The following is an 18353-nucleotide window of genomic DNA, read 5'->3' on the forward strand; positions in this document are numbered from 1 at the left end:
GCTGTATTTACATTGAGATTCTGCAATATCCTAAGAACTTCAATTCATCCACCTTAGTAGACATGTGGGAACAAAGGTTTAATGCAGTAACATCACTAGAATGATATATCCCTGCAAAGTGGTCACTCAGTAACTCAACTATTTTATCTACTTGTGTCCCCCTCGTGAACATCATCACTCATTAAGATTAATCTTCCATACTAATTCTTCCTCTTACTTGCCACATAATGAAAGAACTCTTGGGGGATTTCCTTTGGCCTGTTCAGCTAGTTTCTTCTCATAATCTGATTTTGCCTTCCTTGCCATGCTGGTCACCTTTATTGCCTGAGCCTTGCGCTGTTCATAAGTTTGCTGGTGTCACCTTTCTCTTTATATACTATCTACAGCATTTTCTTCTTCTGCAACTCATGCTTAATGATATTACTCATATATCTAATTCCTACCTGATTAATCCTCCTTACCCTAGGTATACAATTTAATATTTCTTCCTCTAGATGACCCTTAACTATATCCCATGCACTACTAACTTCCTTACCCTGCAGTGTTTTATGCGATGGTACAGATTTAAACTTTTTCCTAAGCATGTCATAATCACCTGCTTTGTGGTTCCACATATACCACATCTTGATAGAATATCCTGCGTGTTTTACAATTTCCCAACGATGAACAGATCTCAAAGAGTGATATATGGAGAAGTTTATTCTGGGGAAGGCAGATGACTAATGATATACATTGGGCTCACTGCTTGGTCCTGTTATTTAATATGTACAACATTGGTATAGGAAATGATTTCCGAGGAAATATTCAGTTGTTTGATGATGATGATGATGTGCAAAGTTAGGAAGAGCAATGATCATTGAAGATACTGTAGATATAATGCAGAATGACTTAAAATAGACTTGCAGTATGGGCAAAGAATAATGGCCACGAGTTTAATGTCAGCAAGTGTAGGATTATGCACTTTGGGCTGAAGAGATTTTAATCTGGTACTATATTGATCGAATGAAACTGCAGGAAATTGATGAGGCAGAGATTTTGTGTGATATGGACAAAGCAATGAATTTTAGAAGGAATATGGCAAAACTGCCCATCATCAAATTTTGTGGTTGTTTCAGAAATCCCAAGTTAACTTTTGGCATATTCAAATAAAGAAGAATAGCTTCATCTCAGAATCCAAGAAATTTTTTTCTTTTTTTAGTTGAATGGTCAGGTTTGAAACATTGGCCACTAGAGGGCCTCAACATGTGAAATGTTAGTTTGAGCAATTACCTTGAATGGAATTTTAAAGCCAGAATATAAAGATAAAAATTTGGAAACACAGGCATAAATGTTAACATGTATTTCTTTCTCAAAGTATGAGCCTTCTTAATATTATTCCCCAGTTTTCAAATTTTTCTTTCTTTTCACTTTGAGTTAATGAAGAAATGTAAGAAATATGAAATCCATTATAGATATGTTTGGCTTTTACTGGCTTAAGTTTTTTAGATGACTCATCATGCAAAATTGAAAATAAGTTTAATATTGGACTTTGTATAAATCTCTTAACATAACTGCAATAAAAATGTTAATAGTCATTGAAATTATTACTAAAGCAATTTTAATATGTCTACCATTGTCATTGTATCATTATTATTAGGGACAAGATGGTGCACCTGGCTTTATAGGAACAACAGGGATTGCAGTAAGTGAAATACTTTTGTTTTTACCAAGGTTAATTATTATTTTTTGTAAATATCTATAATTTAGGAAATGTTTATTTGTTATTCATTTACTGGTAAAGTTATTATTTAAAAACTAAGTATTTACAAATTATAAAATTTGATTTTATATCCTCTATAGAGAGGATATAAAAATCAAATTTTGTAATTTGAAGTTGAAACAATTCTTGATGTGGAAGAAATTGGCCCAACCGTATTAAAGATGACGTTGCATTGGTGTTAAATGAATGGTCTTCTAACAAGGCACCAGGCATTGATAACATTCCCTTAGATTTAATAAAATATTCAGGAAATGTTACTGAACATTATAAAGGATATATATGAAACTGGAATCATTCCTAAAGACCTTATACAATGCTCTGTCATTTCCATTACTTAAAATGAATAATGCAGATAAGTGTGAAAATCATCGAACAATAAGACTAATATCACTAGCTTCAAAAATATTACTAAAGGTTATACAAAAGAGATGAACAAATAAGGCCAAAGAATATATCATCATTGACCAGTTTGGGTTCAGACACAACAAGCGATAAGAGATGCAATCCTAGCTCTTTAAACAATTATAGAAAGAAGATTTGAGAAAAATAACAATACTCTGATGTTTTTCCTCGACCTGGAGAAAGCTTTTGATAATCTTGACTGGAACTAAATCTTTAAAACAATAAAGGAAGATTGGAGAGATAGAAGGTATATTTAATCTCTACCAAGAACCCCAAATAGAATCGATAAACTGTAAAATAAAAACATCAAGGAGATGTAAAGGTGTAAGACAAGGGTGTTCTATTTATCCAATATTGTTTCATCTCTACATTGAAAGAAAAAAAATTCAAGTTGTTGGAGAAGCTTGTGAGAACTAGGATCCAGAATTGGGTTGACAGCAATGGTATTATCTTTGATGGACAGCATGGATTTGCTAAAGAGAGGTCACGTTTTAGTAATCTACTTACTTATTACAATAAGGTGACTGCTTCCTTGGACAGAGAGAAGAATACACACTACTTTACTTAGATTTGGAATGCAGAGTTTGGTGGATAGAAGGAGGAGAGGTGATATGATTGAGATTTTTAAACTGTTGAGAGGTGGTTACAGGGTTGACACTGGGGAGTTATTTCGCTCGGTTGAACAATGTGAAGGAGTGATGACAAGAGGCCATCCCTGGAAGTTACGAAAGGAAACTGTGAGCAAGAAGGTAAGGAGTCGTTTCTTTGTGTGGAGGGTGGTTGAGTTGTGGAATGCATTGCCTGATAGAGTGGTGAGAGCGAGAACGGTCAATGAGTTTAAGGAGTGATATGATAGACTTTGTGTTTCTTACGGGGTACCTCTCCTCAATGAGTCTTGATAGACTTTGTGTTTCTTAGGAAGAACCTCCCACGATGAGTCTTTTGACTCCATGGAGGCCTGAAATAATAATATAAATAATAATTTCACAAAGGCTTTTGATAGATTACCGCATGATAAGTTGCTAGTCAAACTTGAGCGGATCGAGTTGGATATTAGATTGTTGCATTGGATAGGAGACTGGCTATCTGTCAAATGCCAAAAAGCTAAATCTTAGAGGAACAAACGAACCAGAAGAATTGAATATAGGAATCATCAATATAAAGAGTATCAATGGAAAGGAAATCAAGCTTCCAGTAGAATTGGAAAAGTACTACGTGGACATAAGTGGCATTACTGAGACAAAGAAGACAAAAACAGGTGAGAGCTTACTAAATAATAGGTATCTGATATTATATTCAGGCAATAACAATCAAGGAAAGGAAGACGTAGCAATAGCATTCAACAAAACACATGAAAATAAACTTCTACATTGGAAGGCCGTTGCTGTGTGGGGAAACTTTAAAATGCAGAAATGGACAATAAAGATCAAGTGGATATTAGATCCAGCATTATTTCAAAGCCGAATGTAGGAACTATGAATGTTTCTTAAAAAAAATATAATTTTATAATTTTTACATTGCCAAACTGAAGCCTTTTGGCTCTTTATTTTAGTAAACTTATTTATGGTTTTGTTTTCAGAAGGTTCTTATAAGGAAGAAGTAGAGTAATATTTTGAGTCATTAAGAGCATGCAGCTGACAAAGTAAATGGAAAAAGTAGTTGTTGTTGGAGATATTATTATTATTATTATTATTATGCAGGCCTCCATGGAGTCAAAAGACTCATAGTGGGAGGTCCTTCCTAAAAACAAAGTCTGTCAAGACTCATCGAGGGGAGGTCCCCCTTAAGAAACACAAAGTCTATCATACCACTCCTTAAACTCATTGACTGTTCTCGCTCTCACCACTTCATCAGGTAATGCATTCCACAGTTCAACCACCCTCGATGCAAAGAAACCACTCCTCACCCTCTTGCTTACAGTTTCCTTTTGTAACTTCCAGGGATGGCCTCTTGTCATCACTCCTTCCCACTGTTCAACCAAGCGAAAGAACTCCCCAGTGTCAACCCTGTAACCACCTCTCAACAGTTTAAAAGTCTCAATCATATCACCTCTCCTTCTTCTATCCACCAAACTCTGCAGTCCACATTCCCTCAGCCGATCCTCATAACCAAAATTGTACAGTCCTGAAACCATTTTTGTCATCCGTCTTTGTACCCTTTCCACAGTTAATTTACCCCCTTCAAATCCTGGGGACCAAATCTGAGAACGATAGTCCAAGTGTGGTCTGATCAGAGACTTATACAACGGAATGATAACCCTTTTATCTCTGCAGGTCAGTGTCCTTCTCATAATTGCAGCAATCCTCTGTGTTACCTTCAACAGAAACACTTTTGGAAAATGATATAAATCAAGTGGATATTAAATCCAGCATTATTTCAAAGCCGAATGTAGTAAGTATGAAAGTTTCATAGTTTCTACATTTGGCTTTGAAATAATGCTGGATTTAATATCCACTTGATTTATATAATTGTGCATCGCTGAAATGAAACCTTTTGGCTCTCTATTTTAGTAAATACTTTTGGAAAATTTGGGAAAAAAAAAAGAGCTAGGCTAATAATAATTTTAAGTATTTGCTATATTTCTGCTAAGGATGCAGACTAGTAATTACTAACATTTATGGTCCAATATTTAAAGATGTCCAAAAGTTCACATTGAGAGAAGACACAAGAAATAAGAAAAACCTCATTGAGTATTTCATTTCATTATGAATAGTGATATCATCATGCTGATTCAGGATATAAGAGTGTACAGAGGATTTGAAATAGGAAGTGACATCACTTAGTTTTAATTAGAATAAAAATTAATATCACATTCAAAATAACAGTTTATAAGAAAGTTTTAAAAAGAATTAAAGTTGAACAGATTTTGCAGGTAAACTGTAAACTAAGTTATATAAACATTAATTAAGAAAACATGAAACAGTTTGAAAACAAGAACCAAACCTTGGGGTCTCAGTGGCAAGCTCTGTAGAAAACATTGATTGCATCAGCTAGGGAGATGTGGTGAAGCTGTCTCAAGCATAGAAAAATCAAAACACCCTGTGGACACATGAAGTTAACGAAGCAGTTGTGGAAAGAAGAAAGTTCCTAGAAAATAAGTTGGCAGATGCCCTAAAAGAATAAAGAGAAAAAATATAAGAGAGCTAATCTATGGTGAAGTAGCTAAACAAAAGTCGTGGGAAGACTTCTGTAAGAATATATATATAAAAAAAAAAAAAATTCACATTTGACATCCGTAGACGCCGTATGGTTACTGCTGTATCTCACATGGTTTTGGCAATGATGTCTTCTGCTAGAATAAGTGGTAGGGTTGCAGATTCCCCTTCCACATAAAATTTGTAGGACAATCACAAACATCCATGCCCACGGCAGGATTCGAACCCGCAGCCTCTTGGCTGGAGACCTGACATGCTAACCACTTGGCTAACCAGGCCAGCTGTAAGAATATAGAAGGTGAATATCAGGAATGTGGCAATGGTGGGCATTGAAAAAGCTTAGAAATATGGGAAAGAGTATTGTATACTCCAGCTGCCTTTCCACATTTCATGTTTTAGATTTCTTTTCTACCTCAAGAATTGATAAGTACTCTTGTTTACATTCCCCTTTAAACTGTCTATTGCTGTTCTGTCACTGCTTGTTCATTTAACAGTTTTCCAAACAATTGCAATAGACATCTAGGATATCCTTATTATTATTATTTGACACCTCCAGGGAGTCCAAAGACTCATCGAGGTAGAGTGTGCCAACAGCATCGAACGATTGGCCCCTTCCAACTACTAACTGCGCTCAAACTTACTTAACTGAGCCATTAGTAGCAGAGGCTCTACTCTTCAGTTTTCATGTCACCTTTATCATCTCTGATTCCTTTTCAAATACTATTTAATTTCCTAGATCAGAAATGCTCAATTATGAGGTATGAAAGTTTTTCGCAGTGGCTACACTGCATTATTCAAGAGGACCAGGAGAAGGTCTCATTCCATCAGAGTGGAGTAGAGCTTTTATAGTCCTCATCTGTAAAAAAAAAAAAAAAAAAAAAAAAAAAAGGCAATTAAGCTGAATGTGCGAATTTCAGTGAAATTTCTCTACTAAGTCTTCCGGTAAGATTTATGCAAGCATGCTTAAAAACAGGCCGAGAATAATTGTAGAAGAGGTTGTAAAGATCTTCTTCTTGGCTTTTCGTGTTAGGCAATTGTTTGCCTTTAATGTTTTCAAAGGTTTAAAATGTCTTCTTCCCATCTCTTCCTAGGTTTTCCTCTTGATTGGTGTCCCTTTGGTTTATATTTCCAGGCAATATTTGGCCACCTGTCCTCATTCATTCTTTCTACATTGGTTTTCCAGTTCTTTCGATAGTTTTGATATCTTCTGTTATGTTAATTATGGATAATTGTTTTCTTCATTTCTTACCTTGTCTATTCTTTTATAGCCTGTGGGCAGTCTTAGGAACTTCATTTCTACAGCTTCCACTTGTCTTTTATCTCATTCTCCCCAAGTCCATGTTTCAATGCCATATTTAAGAATTGATTTGGCTATTATTTTATATAGTTTTATTTATTTGGGTTGTTCTAGACATCTGTTTTCTGAAGTGTCTGTTCAAAGTTCCAATAACTGCTAGGAATTTTTGATTTTTATGTGCAATGTCAGTTTCTCCATTGGCGCTTATGTAATTTCCTAGATATTTAAATTTGTTCACTTGTTCTATTACTTTGTGAATGACTAGTTTGCATGCTTTAATTTCTTTACATTGAAATGCTATTGATTTTGTTTTATTTATTGAGATTTTCATGTCATACTGTTCTATTGTTTTATTCATACATGTAGATTTTTCTGTAATTGGTCTTCACTTTCAGCAAAAATAACTTGATCATCAGCATATACAAAATGCTGGTTAATTCTCTATTTCCTATTTTAGTTCCTATGATTTTGTTTTTCCTCCACTTTCTTGAATTTTCTCTCTCTCTCTCTCTCTCTCTATGTATATATTTATTGAAGAGTATTGGTGATAATAAATTTAGTTTAATCCTTTATCCAAGTGTAAGCAAATGAAATTTGTGCCTGAAGTATCTTCAGGACCAAGGCAACTCATGATAAAGGGGGAACAAGATGTCATCACTCCTTGTCTTAATATCTCCCATAATGCAAAGCACATCTCCTTGCAGACATGTATAATGCTTTGCATTAAGGGAAGAGCCACTACCCAGACCGATTTTGACCTTTATTGAATGTTTAGGCTCACCCTGCCACTGAGAAGAACCCTCAGAACTGGTTGGCTCTACACTGTAGCAGGCTCATCCCACCACCAAGCAGAGCTGCTCGTATCTCATCTCAGGGGTAACAGCTACAGCCATCCCTCAGTTAACTTTGTGGGCTACAGCATTGCCATTTGTTACCCCCCCCCACACACACACACCTAGAACCTGGGTGACAGCAACAGCTGAGCCTCAGTTAAAACTTCATGGGCTACAGCATTGCCATTCATCATCCAAGCTTCCAACTGGTTTCGACCTTTATTGAGGTCTTGTCAGTGGGAGCCAGACCCAGAAGTGGTAATACTAAGGCAGAAGCAATGGAGAAGTCATATTTACCTATATGAGTTGCCAAAAGGCATACCACCTTATTATTCAATTACTCTGGATTTAGAGAAAGATGTTGGATGTTTTTTTCCACTTGGTTAGACTATAATAAATTTAGTTTAATCCTTTATCCAAGTATAATAAATTTAGTTTAATCCTTTATCCAAGTGTGAGCAAACAAAGTTTGTGCCTGAAAGTATCTTCAGGACTGGGTTAAGGTGGTACAACACCAGGGCAACTTGTTGCAAAGGTGGAGCAAGCTACCAACTCTCCTATCTCATTATCTACTATAATGCAAAACACATCTCCTTGCGGCTATGTCTAATGTTATGCATTAAGGGAAGGGCCACTACCCAGACTAGTTTCGACCTTTATTGAGGTCTCTTCAGTGGGAGCCAGGCCCAAGTGGAGATATCAGGCAGAAGCATTGACAGGTCATCTCTACCTATAGGAATTGCCAATTGATGTGCTCCCACTGAAGAGACCTCAATAAAGGTCGAAACTATTCTGGGTAGTGGCCCTTCCCTTAATGCATAACATTAGACATAGCCGCAAGGAGATGTGTTTTGCATTATAGGAGATACTGAGATAGGAGAGTTGGTAGCTTGCTCCACCTTTGCAACGAGTTGCCCTGGTGTTGTACCACCTTAACCCAGTCCTGAAGATACTTTCAGGTGCAAACTTTGTTTGCTCACACTTGGGTAAAGGATTAAACTAAATTTATTATACTCTAACCAAGTGAAAAATAAACTTTCAACACCTTTATCCAAGTGTAGGCAAACAAAGTTTGCACCTGAAGTATCTTCAGGACTGAGGCAACTTGTGATAAAGGTAGACCAAGCTCTCATCACTCCTTGTCTTAATATCTCCCATAATACAAAGCACATCTCCTTGCAGACATGTCCTGAAGATACTTCAGGTGCAAACTTTGTTTGCTTATGCTTAGATAAAGGATTAAACTAAATTTATTATAGTTTAACCAAGTGGAAAGATGTTGGAAAAACTTCCAACATCTTTCTCTAAATCCAGAGTAATTTAATAAGGTGGTTACACCTTTTGGCAACTCGTATAGGTAAATATGACTTCCATTGATTCTGCCTAAGTATCACCACTTCTGGGTCTGGTGCCCACTGACATCAATAATGGTCGAAACCGGTCTGGGTAGTGGCCCTTCCCTTAATGCATAGCATTATATATGTCTGCAAGGAGATGTGCTTTGTATTATTGGAGATATTAAGACAAGGAGTGATGAGAGCCTGGTCCACCTTTACCACGAGTTGCTTCAGTCCTGAAGATACTTCAGGTGCAAACTTTGTTTGTTTACACTCAGATAAAGGATTAAACTAAATTTATTATAGTCTAACCAAGTGGGAAAAAACTTCCAACATCCAGTATTGGTAATAATCCACTTCCTTGAAAGAGACCTCTATTGGTTTTAATTTTTCGATTATTTCATTATTAATTTCAATTTTAATATATCTTTCTTCCATTATATTTACTATTGCATTGGTGGTTTGAATTCTATTCTTTTTTCTATAATTTGTTTGAGTGTAATTGTGGGATCTGTGCAAGATCTTCCTTTCCTAAAGCCGCATTGTTCTTCTCCAATAACTTCCTTTGCCCATGGTGTTAATTTACTTTTAATTATATCTAGATATATTTTATAGCACTTATTTAATAGGGATATTCTTCTGTAATTTCTGTGATCCTTTCTGTTTACTTTTTTGAATACGCTTTTGACTATTGCTGTCTTCCATTCTTGTGTGATGTTTACTTCTTCCCATATTCTGTTTAGGAATTTAATTAAATGTAATTGAAATGGTTTAGAGCTGTATTTGTATAGTTCTGAATTTGTTCCATCTTTTCCTGTAGCTTTTCTATTTTTTAATTTTTCCAATATTTTTTTAGATCATTAAACTGCATTGGTTCTTCATTTGTTTCTTGATTTATTACTTGTTTTATTTCAATTTGATTATTATTGTTTAGAAGCTGGGCATAGTGCTTGGGCCATTCTTTTGGGGAGGGGCCTTCTAATTGTAGATTATCCATTGTTTCTTGAGCAATTTTTTAATGATTTTATAGTTCTTTAGCTGAGGTCCATTAATGTCAAACTCTAATCTTGATACAAATTTTTCCCAGTCTTCTGATTTTCCTGGTTTCTTTTCTTGTTGTTCTTTTCTTGAATATTGTATTTCATTTCTGTCAATTAACCATTTAAGTAATTTTCTTTTTTCTTATTAAAGATTCTATTTCTGGGTTCCAGGTTCTGAGTCCTTTCCTTTTTCTTCATAGTTTTGTTCCTATGGCTTAATATGCTACTTGCTTTACTATTTGTTTAATGTTTTGCCATTCATTTTCGACATCTGTAACTTCATTTATTTTCTTGTGTGGTTTGTAAGTCATCTTTGATATAGTTCTCTTATACTATCTTGCTGTAACAGTTTTACCTTAAGTTGCTCCTGTTTTTGTGTTCTCGTATTGTTTCTATTTCTTTGGTTCAGGATCTTAATAATACTGATTAATAAATAATATTCTGAATCAATATTGCATCCTCTGTAAACTCTGCATTTTCTTACTATCTTCTTTACTTGTTCACCCACTATTATTTAGTCAATGATGCTTTTAATATCCTCTGGCTTCTCATGTCTATTTATGTATATCTTTATGTTTAAAGAAGCTGTTGGTAATTTTCAAACTATTATAGGCCACAAATCCCTGAGTTTGCTTCCATTATTATTTATGGTGTTTTCTCCTTGATTACCAATTATTATTATTATTATTATTATTATTATTACCACCCCAAGACCTCATGGTGTCAAAGACTCACCGGGGAGGTCCTTTTATCACACAAACAGCTCATCACACAGTGTTTTAAATGCATTCAAACTCCTTGCCGACACCACATTCTCAGGCAAGGCATTCCAATCATTCACAACTCTGCACGAAAAAAAAATTTTCTCTCACTCCCCCTACTCACACCCTCTTTATACAGTTTCCAGGGATGACCTCTGGTTCTCCCCTGATCTCCCACTATTTTCTGTAACTTCTCCAGCATTTATAGGATAAATTTCTCAATCTTTCCTCATGCTCGACATTCCAGAGGTCAGAAATTACCTTAGTCTGTCTCTTTTGGACCCTTTCCAACATCTCTTCATCCTTCTGAAAATCTTGTGCCCAGATTTGGTCACCAAATCTTTTGTAAAGGCTTTGTAAATCAAAGCCTTTACAACGGAACAAGAATCTCCCTACTTCTACACGTCATTGTCCTCCGCATCATTTCCAGAAGCCTTTGTGTTGTCTTCACAATTTTGGTGATGTGTCCCCTAAATTTTAGATCCTTATCCACTATCATCTCCAGATCTCATATTTCCTCTACCTCCAACAATATATTCTCACCAAGCATAAATTATGCATCCCATCTTTGTTTTCCAAATTTTAAAACCTTACATCTTGCAACATTGAACTCACATCCCCATTTCCGTGCCCAATCACTCAATTTATTCAAGTCTTCTTGTAAGGCCACAACATCTTCACTACTCTTAATGGTTCTTCCCAACTTTGCATCATCTGCAAACAACTGAATGTCTCCATCCAAATCTTCGCCAATATCATTAATATACAAGTTGAACAATAATGGCCCTAAAACAGACCCCTGAGGCACTCCACTAGTGACTTTCCTTTTCCTGGATATTGCACCCCCATACACAACTTGTTGATACCTTTCAGATAGCCAGTCTCCAATCCAATGCATCAATCTAATATCCAACTCCATCTGCTCTAGTTTGACTGTCAACCTATCATGAGGTTTTGCGAATCCAAGTATATTACTGTGTATCCTTTTCCTTTGTCCAAGGAAGCAGTCACTTTATTGTAATAAGTAAGTAGATTACTAAAACATGACCTCCTTTTAGCAAATTCATGCTGTCCATCAAAGATAATACCATTGTTATCAACCCAACTCTGGATCCTAGTTCTCACAAGCTTCTCCAACAACTTAACCACAACACCTAACACACAGATAGACCTATAGTTTGATGCTTGAGTTCGATCACCTCCTTTATGAAGTGGCACGATGTTGCCCTCTTTCCACTCTTTACGAACTTGACCAAGTGCTAGACTCGTATTAAAAAAATATGTCAAGGCAGGTGTCAACTCCATGTCACATTCTTTCAGAATACGTGGTGATATATTATCAAGTCCCACGGCCTTATTAATATCTAGTTTACTCAACTCCCCATACACCTCTTGCTCACCTACAGTCAGTCTCTCCTCCCCATCATCAACTGCTCTCAATCCCTCCATGAAGTCACTTTCACAAGACTGAAAGATCTTCATGAACTGCTCATTAAGTATCTCCACCACACATTCTGCTACAGCTGTCTTTATACCATTTCTCCAATCATTGTCAACCTTCCATAATCATTCTTTCTTATGCTGGCTACATATCGAAAGAACTCCTTAAGATTCTTTCTGGCTTCATTAGCCAACTGCTGTTCATACCTCTCTCTTTAGCTACTCTCACCAACCAAGTCATCCTCCATGCTTGGTCTTTGTAGACCTCATGGAATTGGTTATTTCCACTTCTCTTATGCTGCTTCCACAATGCCCTTTTTCTTTGTATTGCATGCTTAATCTGTTTATTCATCCATCTCACATCCACTTTATTTAACCTTCTAACCCTTGGAATATATTTAGACATTGCATCTACTAAACAGTTTTTGAAAATCTCCCAAGCTGCATCGATCTCTTTTCCAGCTAACTCCTCATTCCACACTACTCCTGCAAGCTGTCTCCTGAGCTCTTCATAATTACTCCCCTTGTAGTTCCACATATATCCTTTTCTCAGAGAGGTCCTCGCACTAAATCTTTTTTAATTAAATTAAATTAAATCTTTAAACGTATTTGATCCAATTCTAGCATTGAAATCACTTACAATGATTACGTTATCTTGTTTGTTTGTTTTCTGAATTACATTTTGGAGGTTTTTATAGAATTTTATAAAATTTTATAAAAATTATTCTAAAAAATATTTCTAAAAAAATTCTATAATAATTCTGTAAACATTATAGAATGTCGAAAATACAAAATTTTTTATCAATTTTGTCTTTCCATTTATTACTGATCATGATGGCTATACCTACAGCTGCTCATTTTTTATTGGGTACTCCACTGTATATTAAACTGTAGTCCTGAAGTTTTATAGAATCGTTTGATTTTTTCTTTGTTTCTGAAATTACTGCTATTTCCATTTTCATTTCTGTTAGGGCTTTTTGTATTTCTTCGATCTTGTGATTGATGCCTCTTATATTTACTATTCTGATCCGTATCCAGTTCATAGTCCATTTTTCCAATTCCGTATCATTATCCAATTGAGCTGTGCAGTTTTTATTTTGAAATTTGAGAGTATAAGAATTTGTCATCTGGGTTGGTTACCAAGCATTTGCAGCCTAATCTGGTGATGGGAGGCCCTAACATCATGTTAGGGCCTCCCATCACCAGACATGATGTTCCAGACATGATGTTAGGGCCTCCCTAACGAGGGAGGCCCTAACATCATGTCTGGAACAACTATTCAACATTCACACAGTATCTATCATATCTTGCCTTGAACTCATTCATGGTCGTAGCACCCACAACAGACTCTGGAAGCTTATTCCACTCATTCACCACTCTCTAAGTAAAAAACCTGGCTCTAACACCCTAGTCAACTGCACTCTTGCCCAGCTTCCATGCATGGCCCCTAGTCCCCCCACCACCAGTCATATTTTCAAAAATATCTTCTGGATCAATCTTATAAAAACCCTTCAGTAATTTGAACGTCTCAATCATATCACCCCTCCTTCGCCTATCGTCCAATTTCTGCAACCCACAAATCCTCAACCTATTCTCATAAGGTTCATTCCACAGACCTGCTATCATCTTGGTCACTCGTCTCTGGACCCTCTCCACTTCCTCCCCATCACGAAGAAACCCTGGTGGCCATAACTGGGCACAGAAGTCCAGATGGGGTCTTATCAAGGCTCGATACAGAGGAACAACAACTTGTTTGTCTTTGCATGTTAAAGTATTTTTCATAAGCCAAGTGATTTGGTGAGCTGTTTTAGTCACTTTTGCAATGTGCCCCCCTAAACTTCAACTCCCTATCCACCAGCACTCCCAAATCCCTGGCCTCATCAATCTCCTGGATTATAATCTTAACCTTCAGACATGCTCGCTTTGGTCCAGAACTGCTTATTGGGTATTCGCAGCTAATCACCATTTCTGATGGCTATTCCCCTACCCACTACCTGGGGATCTGCTTGGTCACAGTAGCTCTACTCCAAGATCCAATGTTGTAAAGATCAGTTTTTCAATTTATGAGAAATAGTTTAGAAATCATGGCATTATGACATTGATCTGTAAATAAGTTTTGTAAATCTGGAAAAGACTTGGGGCAAGGTGCCCAGAGAAAAGATTTTCAAAACACTACAATTATATGAGGTAAATGGAGCATTATATACATCAGTATAAAGTCTATATTTAATTTATTAGTCAGCAGTTACAGTTATTGGAAATACAGCAAGATAGTGTGATGCAAAATTGCAAACATGCCCATTATGATCCGCACATTATGAAAGAAAATGATATTAAATGTGATATTAGAATCATAGATGTCAAACTTAGCTCTTTGGCAGATAATGTTGTGCACCTAACCACATCTAGTGGAAGACTCCAGTATTCTCTAACTAAATTGAATAACAATTTGACATGAAAATCAGCAATAAAAAAATCAAAACTATGAAAATAAGCAGAAACAAAAAAAACTTCAGTTGTATTCTTAATGGAGAACCTATACAAGAAATAAAATATTTCAGCTGTTTAGGCACAAATTTTAGTGAATAAAATTAAAACAACAGAATAAGCAAACTGTATACAAGTCAGTGTTCTAATCAATTTTAAGTTATGGTTTTGAGATTTGAGTTAGAAATAAAGCACTTGATCAAATATTACAGACCACAAATATGAGAGTTGTGAGTAAAATAAAGGGGCAGAACAGTGGCATCAATGGCAGAATCATATTAAAAATGAACTTGATATTGTTTGCATTCAAGAGTGCTTGAGCAGGGCTAATGTAAGCTGGTATGTTCACTTAACAAATGGGAGAATTAAGTTTAGCAAAACAGATGTTTGATAATAAGTTTGCAGGAAAAGACCCAGAGAAAGATCTAGGTGAATTGATTCAGTCAGAAGTGCTTTAGAAGGAAATGTCAAATTCAAAATTATAGGCGTGCTTATAAGTAATAGACTAATTTGAAGGAACTGCGAAAAAATGTATCCTTAGAGGTTACAGAAAAGATTATGTTCCTGGATGGAATGAAGAGAGTGAAAATCTTTATAGAGAATTCCTCAAAAGTGAAGATCCTGAAATAGCAGATGAATTATTACATAGCCTGAGCTCATCTCAAAAAACAAAATAGATTGTGATACGATTGAAAACCTTGCTTTCAAATGATCAAGTAGAAAATCTTGGAATCTTCTCCAAAAACTATCCACAACTAATCTGCTTAAAAGTAAAAGCATAACAATTTCTCCTGAGAAAATAGCTAATCAAATCGTTAATATGTCAAGGGCACTTAGGGACCATGAATATAAAAAGAAAGTTAAGACAGAAGTTAGAGCATTAAAAACAAATGTCCCTGCTTTCTCACAGTATGCCTCAATCTTTACTATAGATGAAGTAAAAGCTGTCATAAAAGATGTCAAAGTAGGCAAGGCCCCAGGCTTTGATGGTATCCATCCTGAATTCCTGATTAACACCTTTGCTGCCAACTACGAGTATACTCGTAGTTCTCAGGCTTTGATGGTATCCATCCTGAATTCCTGATTAACACCTTCGCTTGCTGCCAACTACGAGTATACTCGTAGTTGGTAAACCAGCCACACAAGCCAGCTACGAGTATACTAGTATGACGCTTACCGCCAGCAACAAGATTACTGTACTGACCTTGAAGAAGTGAAAATGCTTGGCTTGTGGAGCTAGCATCAAAACTGTGTATTCTCATAGATGGTATATGCTCTGCACAAGCCAACTGCAAGTATACTCGTATGATGCTTACCGCCGGCAACGAGATTACCATACTGACCTTGAAGAAGTGAAATTGCTCGGCGTACAGGAACAGACTATGCCGAAGTAGCGTGGCAACGAATGTGTTAGTGGGCCAAATACTATAAAATGGCTTTCTGAATTCTTCTCTGATGTATTATCTTCTGTACAACAGCTTGTCTATACCAATTATGCAGCACATCCCAATTGAACAAGCTGGCTTTAGAGAAAAACGTGGTTGCTGTGACCAAGTGCTCATTTTAACATCATACATAGAAGCTGGATTCCAGAAGCAAGAAAAAACATCAGCTGTCTTCTTAGACCTAACAGTAGCCTATGATACAGTTTGGCATGAAGGTCTTATATAGAAATTTCTTAGTATTGTCCCAAGTAAATGAACTGTGCACTTAATTTCCTCCTTATGGAATGTTTCTTTTAAGTTATATTAGGAAATAAAATGTCCCGACAATGAAAACTTAATAATGGTCTTCCACTAGGATCAGTGTTGGCACCCCTACTTTATTATATATACACATACAACTTGCCCGCCACCATCTCACGCAAGTTCTGTTATGCTGATGATGCTGTAATTTGCCATTCGACACAAAAACATGAGTAAGGCCAAAGAGGTACTTTCAAAGACTTGAAAACCATAGGTGAATATTACAAAAAAATGATGAAGGCTCCAGCTCAATCCAGACAAAATAGAAGCATCAAGCTTTCACCTTGATAATCACATGGCAGATGTCACTTTGCATATCTGCTTTGAAGGATGCTTACTATGACACAAGTTTCCAAAGTACTTGTGCTTGACCTTGGACTGCACCTCACTTATATGCAACATCTAACAAACATTTCTGCCTAAGTTAAGAAACATAATACAAAAACCAATAGGCATGAAATGGGGAGCAACAGCCGATAATCTATGGATTAGAGCTCTCGAACTTGTTTTCTCTGTAGCTGAATATTGCCCACCGGTGTGGCTAAATAGTACACATGTTAAACTTGTTGATAACTAACTAAATAATACAATGAGATTGATTTCTGGTACAGTTAAATCAATGCCCACACATTGGCTTCCGTCTCTTAGCAACATTGTTCCACCAAGTCTGCACAGAATTAAAGCTTTCTTACAGGAGTATAAGAAGATTCTGGAGAACACAGCCCTACCAGTACACTTAGATCTTCCAGACTTAAGTGTACAATGATTGAGATCAAGACACCTACCACTACAATTAGCCAAACAGCTACTACAATCTAACTTCGCCCTGAAGCAGAAGTGGCAAGAACAGTGGGAGAGTCAGACAGAGGATATTACAAAATTTTTTCTCAAGAAATTACAAGAAAGTTTTGATGCTTGCTCAAACCTTTCATGAAAATCCTGGACTCAGCTTAATAGAATATGAACTGGTCATGGTGTATGTGCTGACATGCTTTTTAAATGGGATAAACGACTGTCCCCACATTGTGATTGTGGAGCTCAAAGACAAACCACAGACCATATTGTGACCCAGTGTTATCTTAGAGCATATTCAGGAGGCAAATCAGATTTTTAAGTATCACTCCCAAAGCTCTGAAATAGTTGACTGATATGGATATAACCTTTTAATTTTACTGTTTTTTTAAAATGGTTTTTAATTTCATGTTTTTAAAATGATAGTGTATTCTACTGCATGTTTTATTTATTCCATACGAATAAATAAATAATTTTATAGGAAAATTGTTGATAGGAGATTAATTATAATATAAACTTAATCATATACTGCTGTCATAGCCTGTACACCCTTTGAGGGTGTGTATCAGGAAATTGATGATGATTATGAATTTAGTGATAGCATTAGAGAATGTGTTAACAGGCAAGGTGGCTATTTTAGCTTCACTTATTAGCTTATATAGTCTTATGTATGGGTTCAGAAGGGTATATTGGAACTATCATCATCAGTTTCTGGCATATATCCTCATCCTCATTTGGTGAACAAGATATTGTGGCAGTCTAACAGAATTAAAATTTAATTTTCTAGCTAGTTTTTTATCCCCCCCCCCACAAGTTTTCTTGTAGAATATTTCGAACTTTCATTTTTGGTTCAAGGATCATTTGTTTTGCTAGTGTTTATCATCTCCCATTTTTAAGTGACTCGATCATCTTGGGTTACATTCTCTTTTACCATTCTTTAATTTTAATAATGTCAAGTTCTTTTCTGATATCTTCATTTCCCCTTTCACCAGTTAATTTAGCCTTTTCTCAAGTATGCTTGCATAAAACTTTTCCTAACACTAAATAATGAAATTCATCTGTAATTCTCACCTTCATTTTTGTTTCTATTCTTATGAAGTAATGTAATAAGATTTCTACTTCCATTCATCTGCGTTTCAACTATAAGGTCAAAATGCAGATAAATGGAGGTAGAAATGGAGAATCTCTTGGATATCTGACCCTTGAATGGGTGTTAGCCTGTCATCTGACTTTTGATACAGTCCTGGAGATTTGTACCTTCAGTTACCTGACTCTTTGATTATCCATTAGGCAGATTGCTTTCTT

The 18353-nt window shown here is 36.0% G+C and overlaps 1 protein-coding gene across 1 annotated transcript in view; it reads left to right on the top strand.

The window, feature by feature from the left end:
- Positions 1–18353, top strand: part of LOC150100509 (uncharacterized) — a 1094033-nt gene that overhangs the window by 190184 nt on the left and 885496 nt on the right. The window contains exon 4 of the mRNA XM_090402670.1: positions 1637–1681. Coding sequence (XP_090258796.1) covers positions 1637–1681 — 45 coding nt within the window. The remainder of the gene's footprint in view (positions 1–1636; positions 1682–18353) is intronic.

Source organism: Typopeltis vanoorti, chromosome 13, assembly GCF_054136105.1.
Source record: "Typopeltis vanoorti isolate ZY-2024b chromosome 13, IOZ_Tvanoo_1.0, whole genome shotgun sequence".
NCBI classification, from domain to species: Eukaryota; Metazoa; Arthropoda; class Arachnida; order Uropygi; family Thelyphonidae; genus Typopeltis; species Typopeltis vanoorti.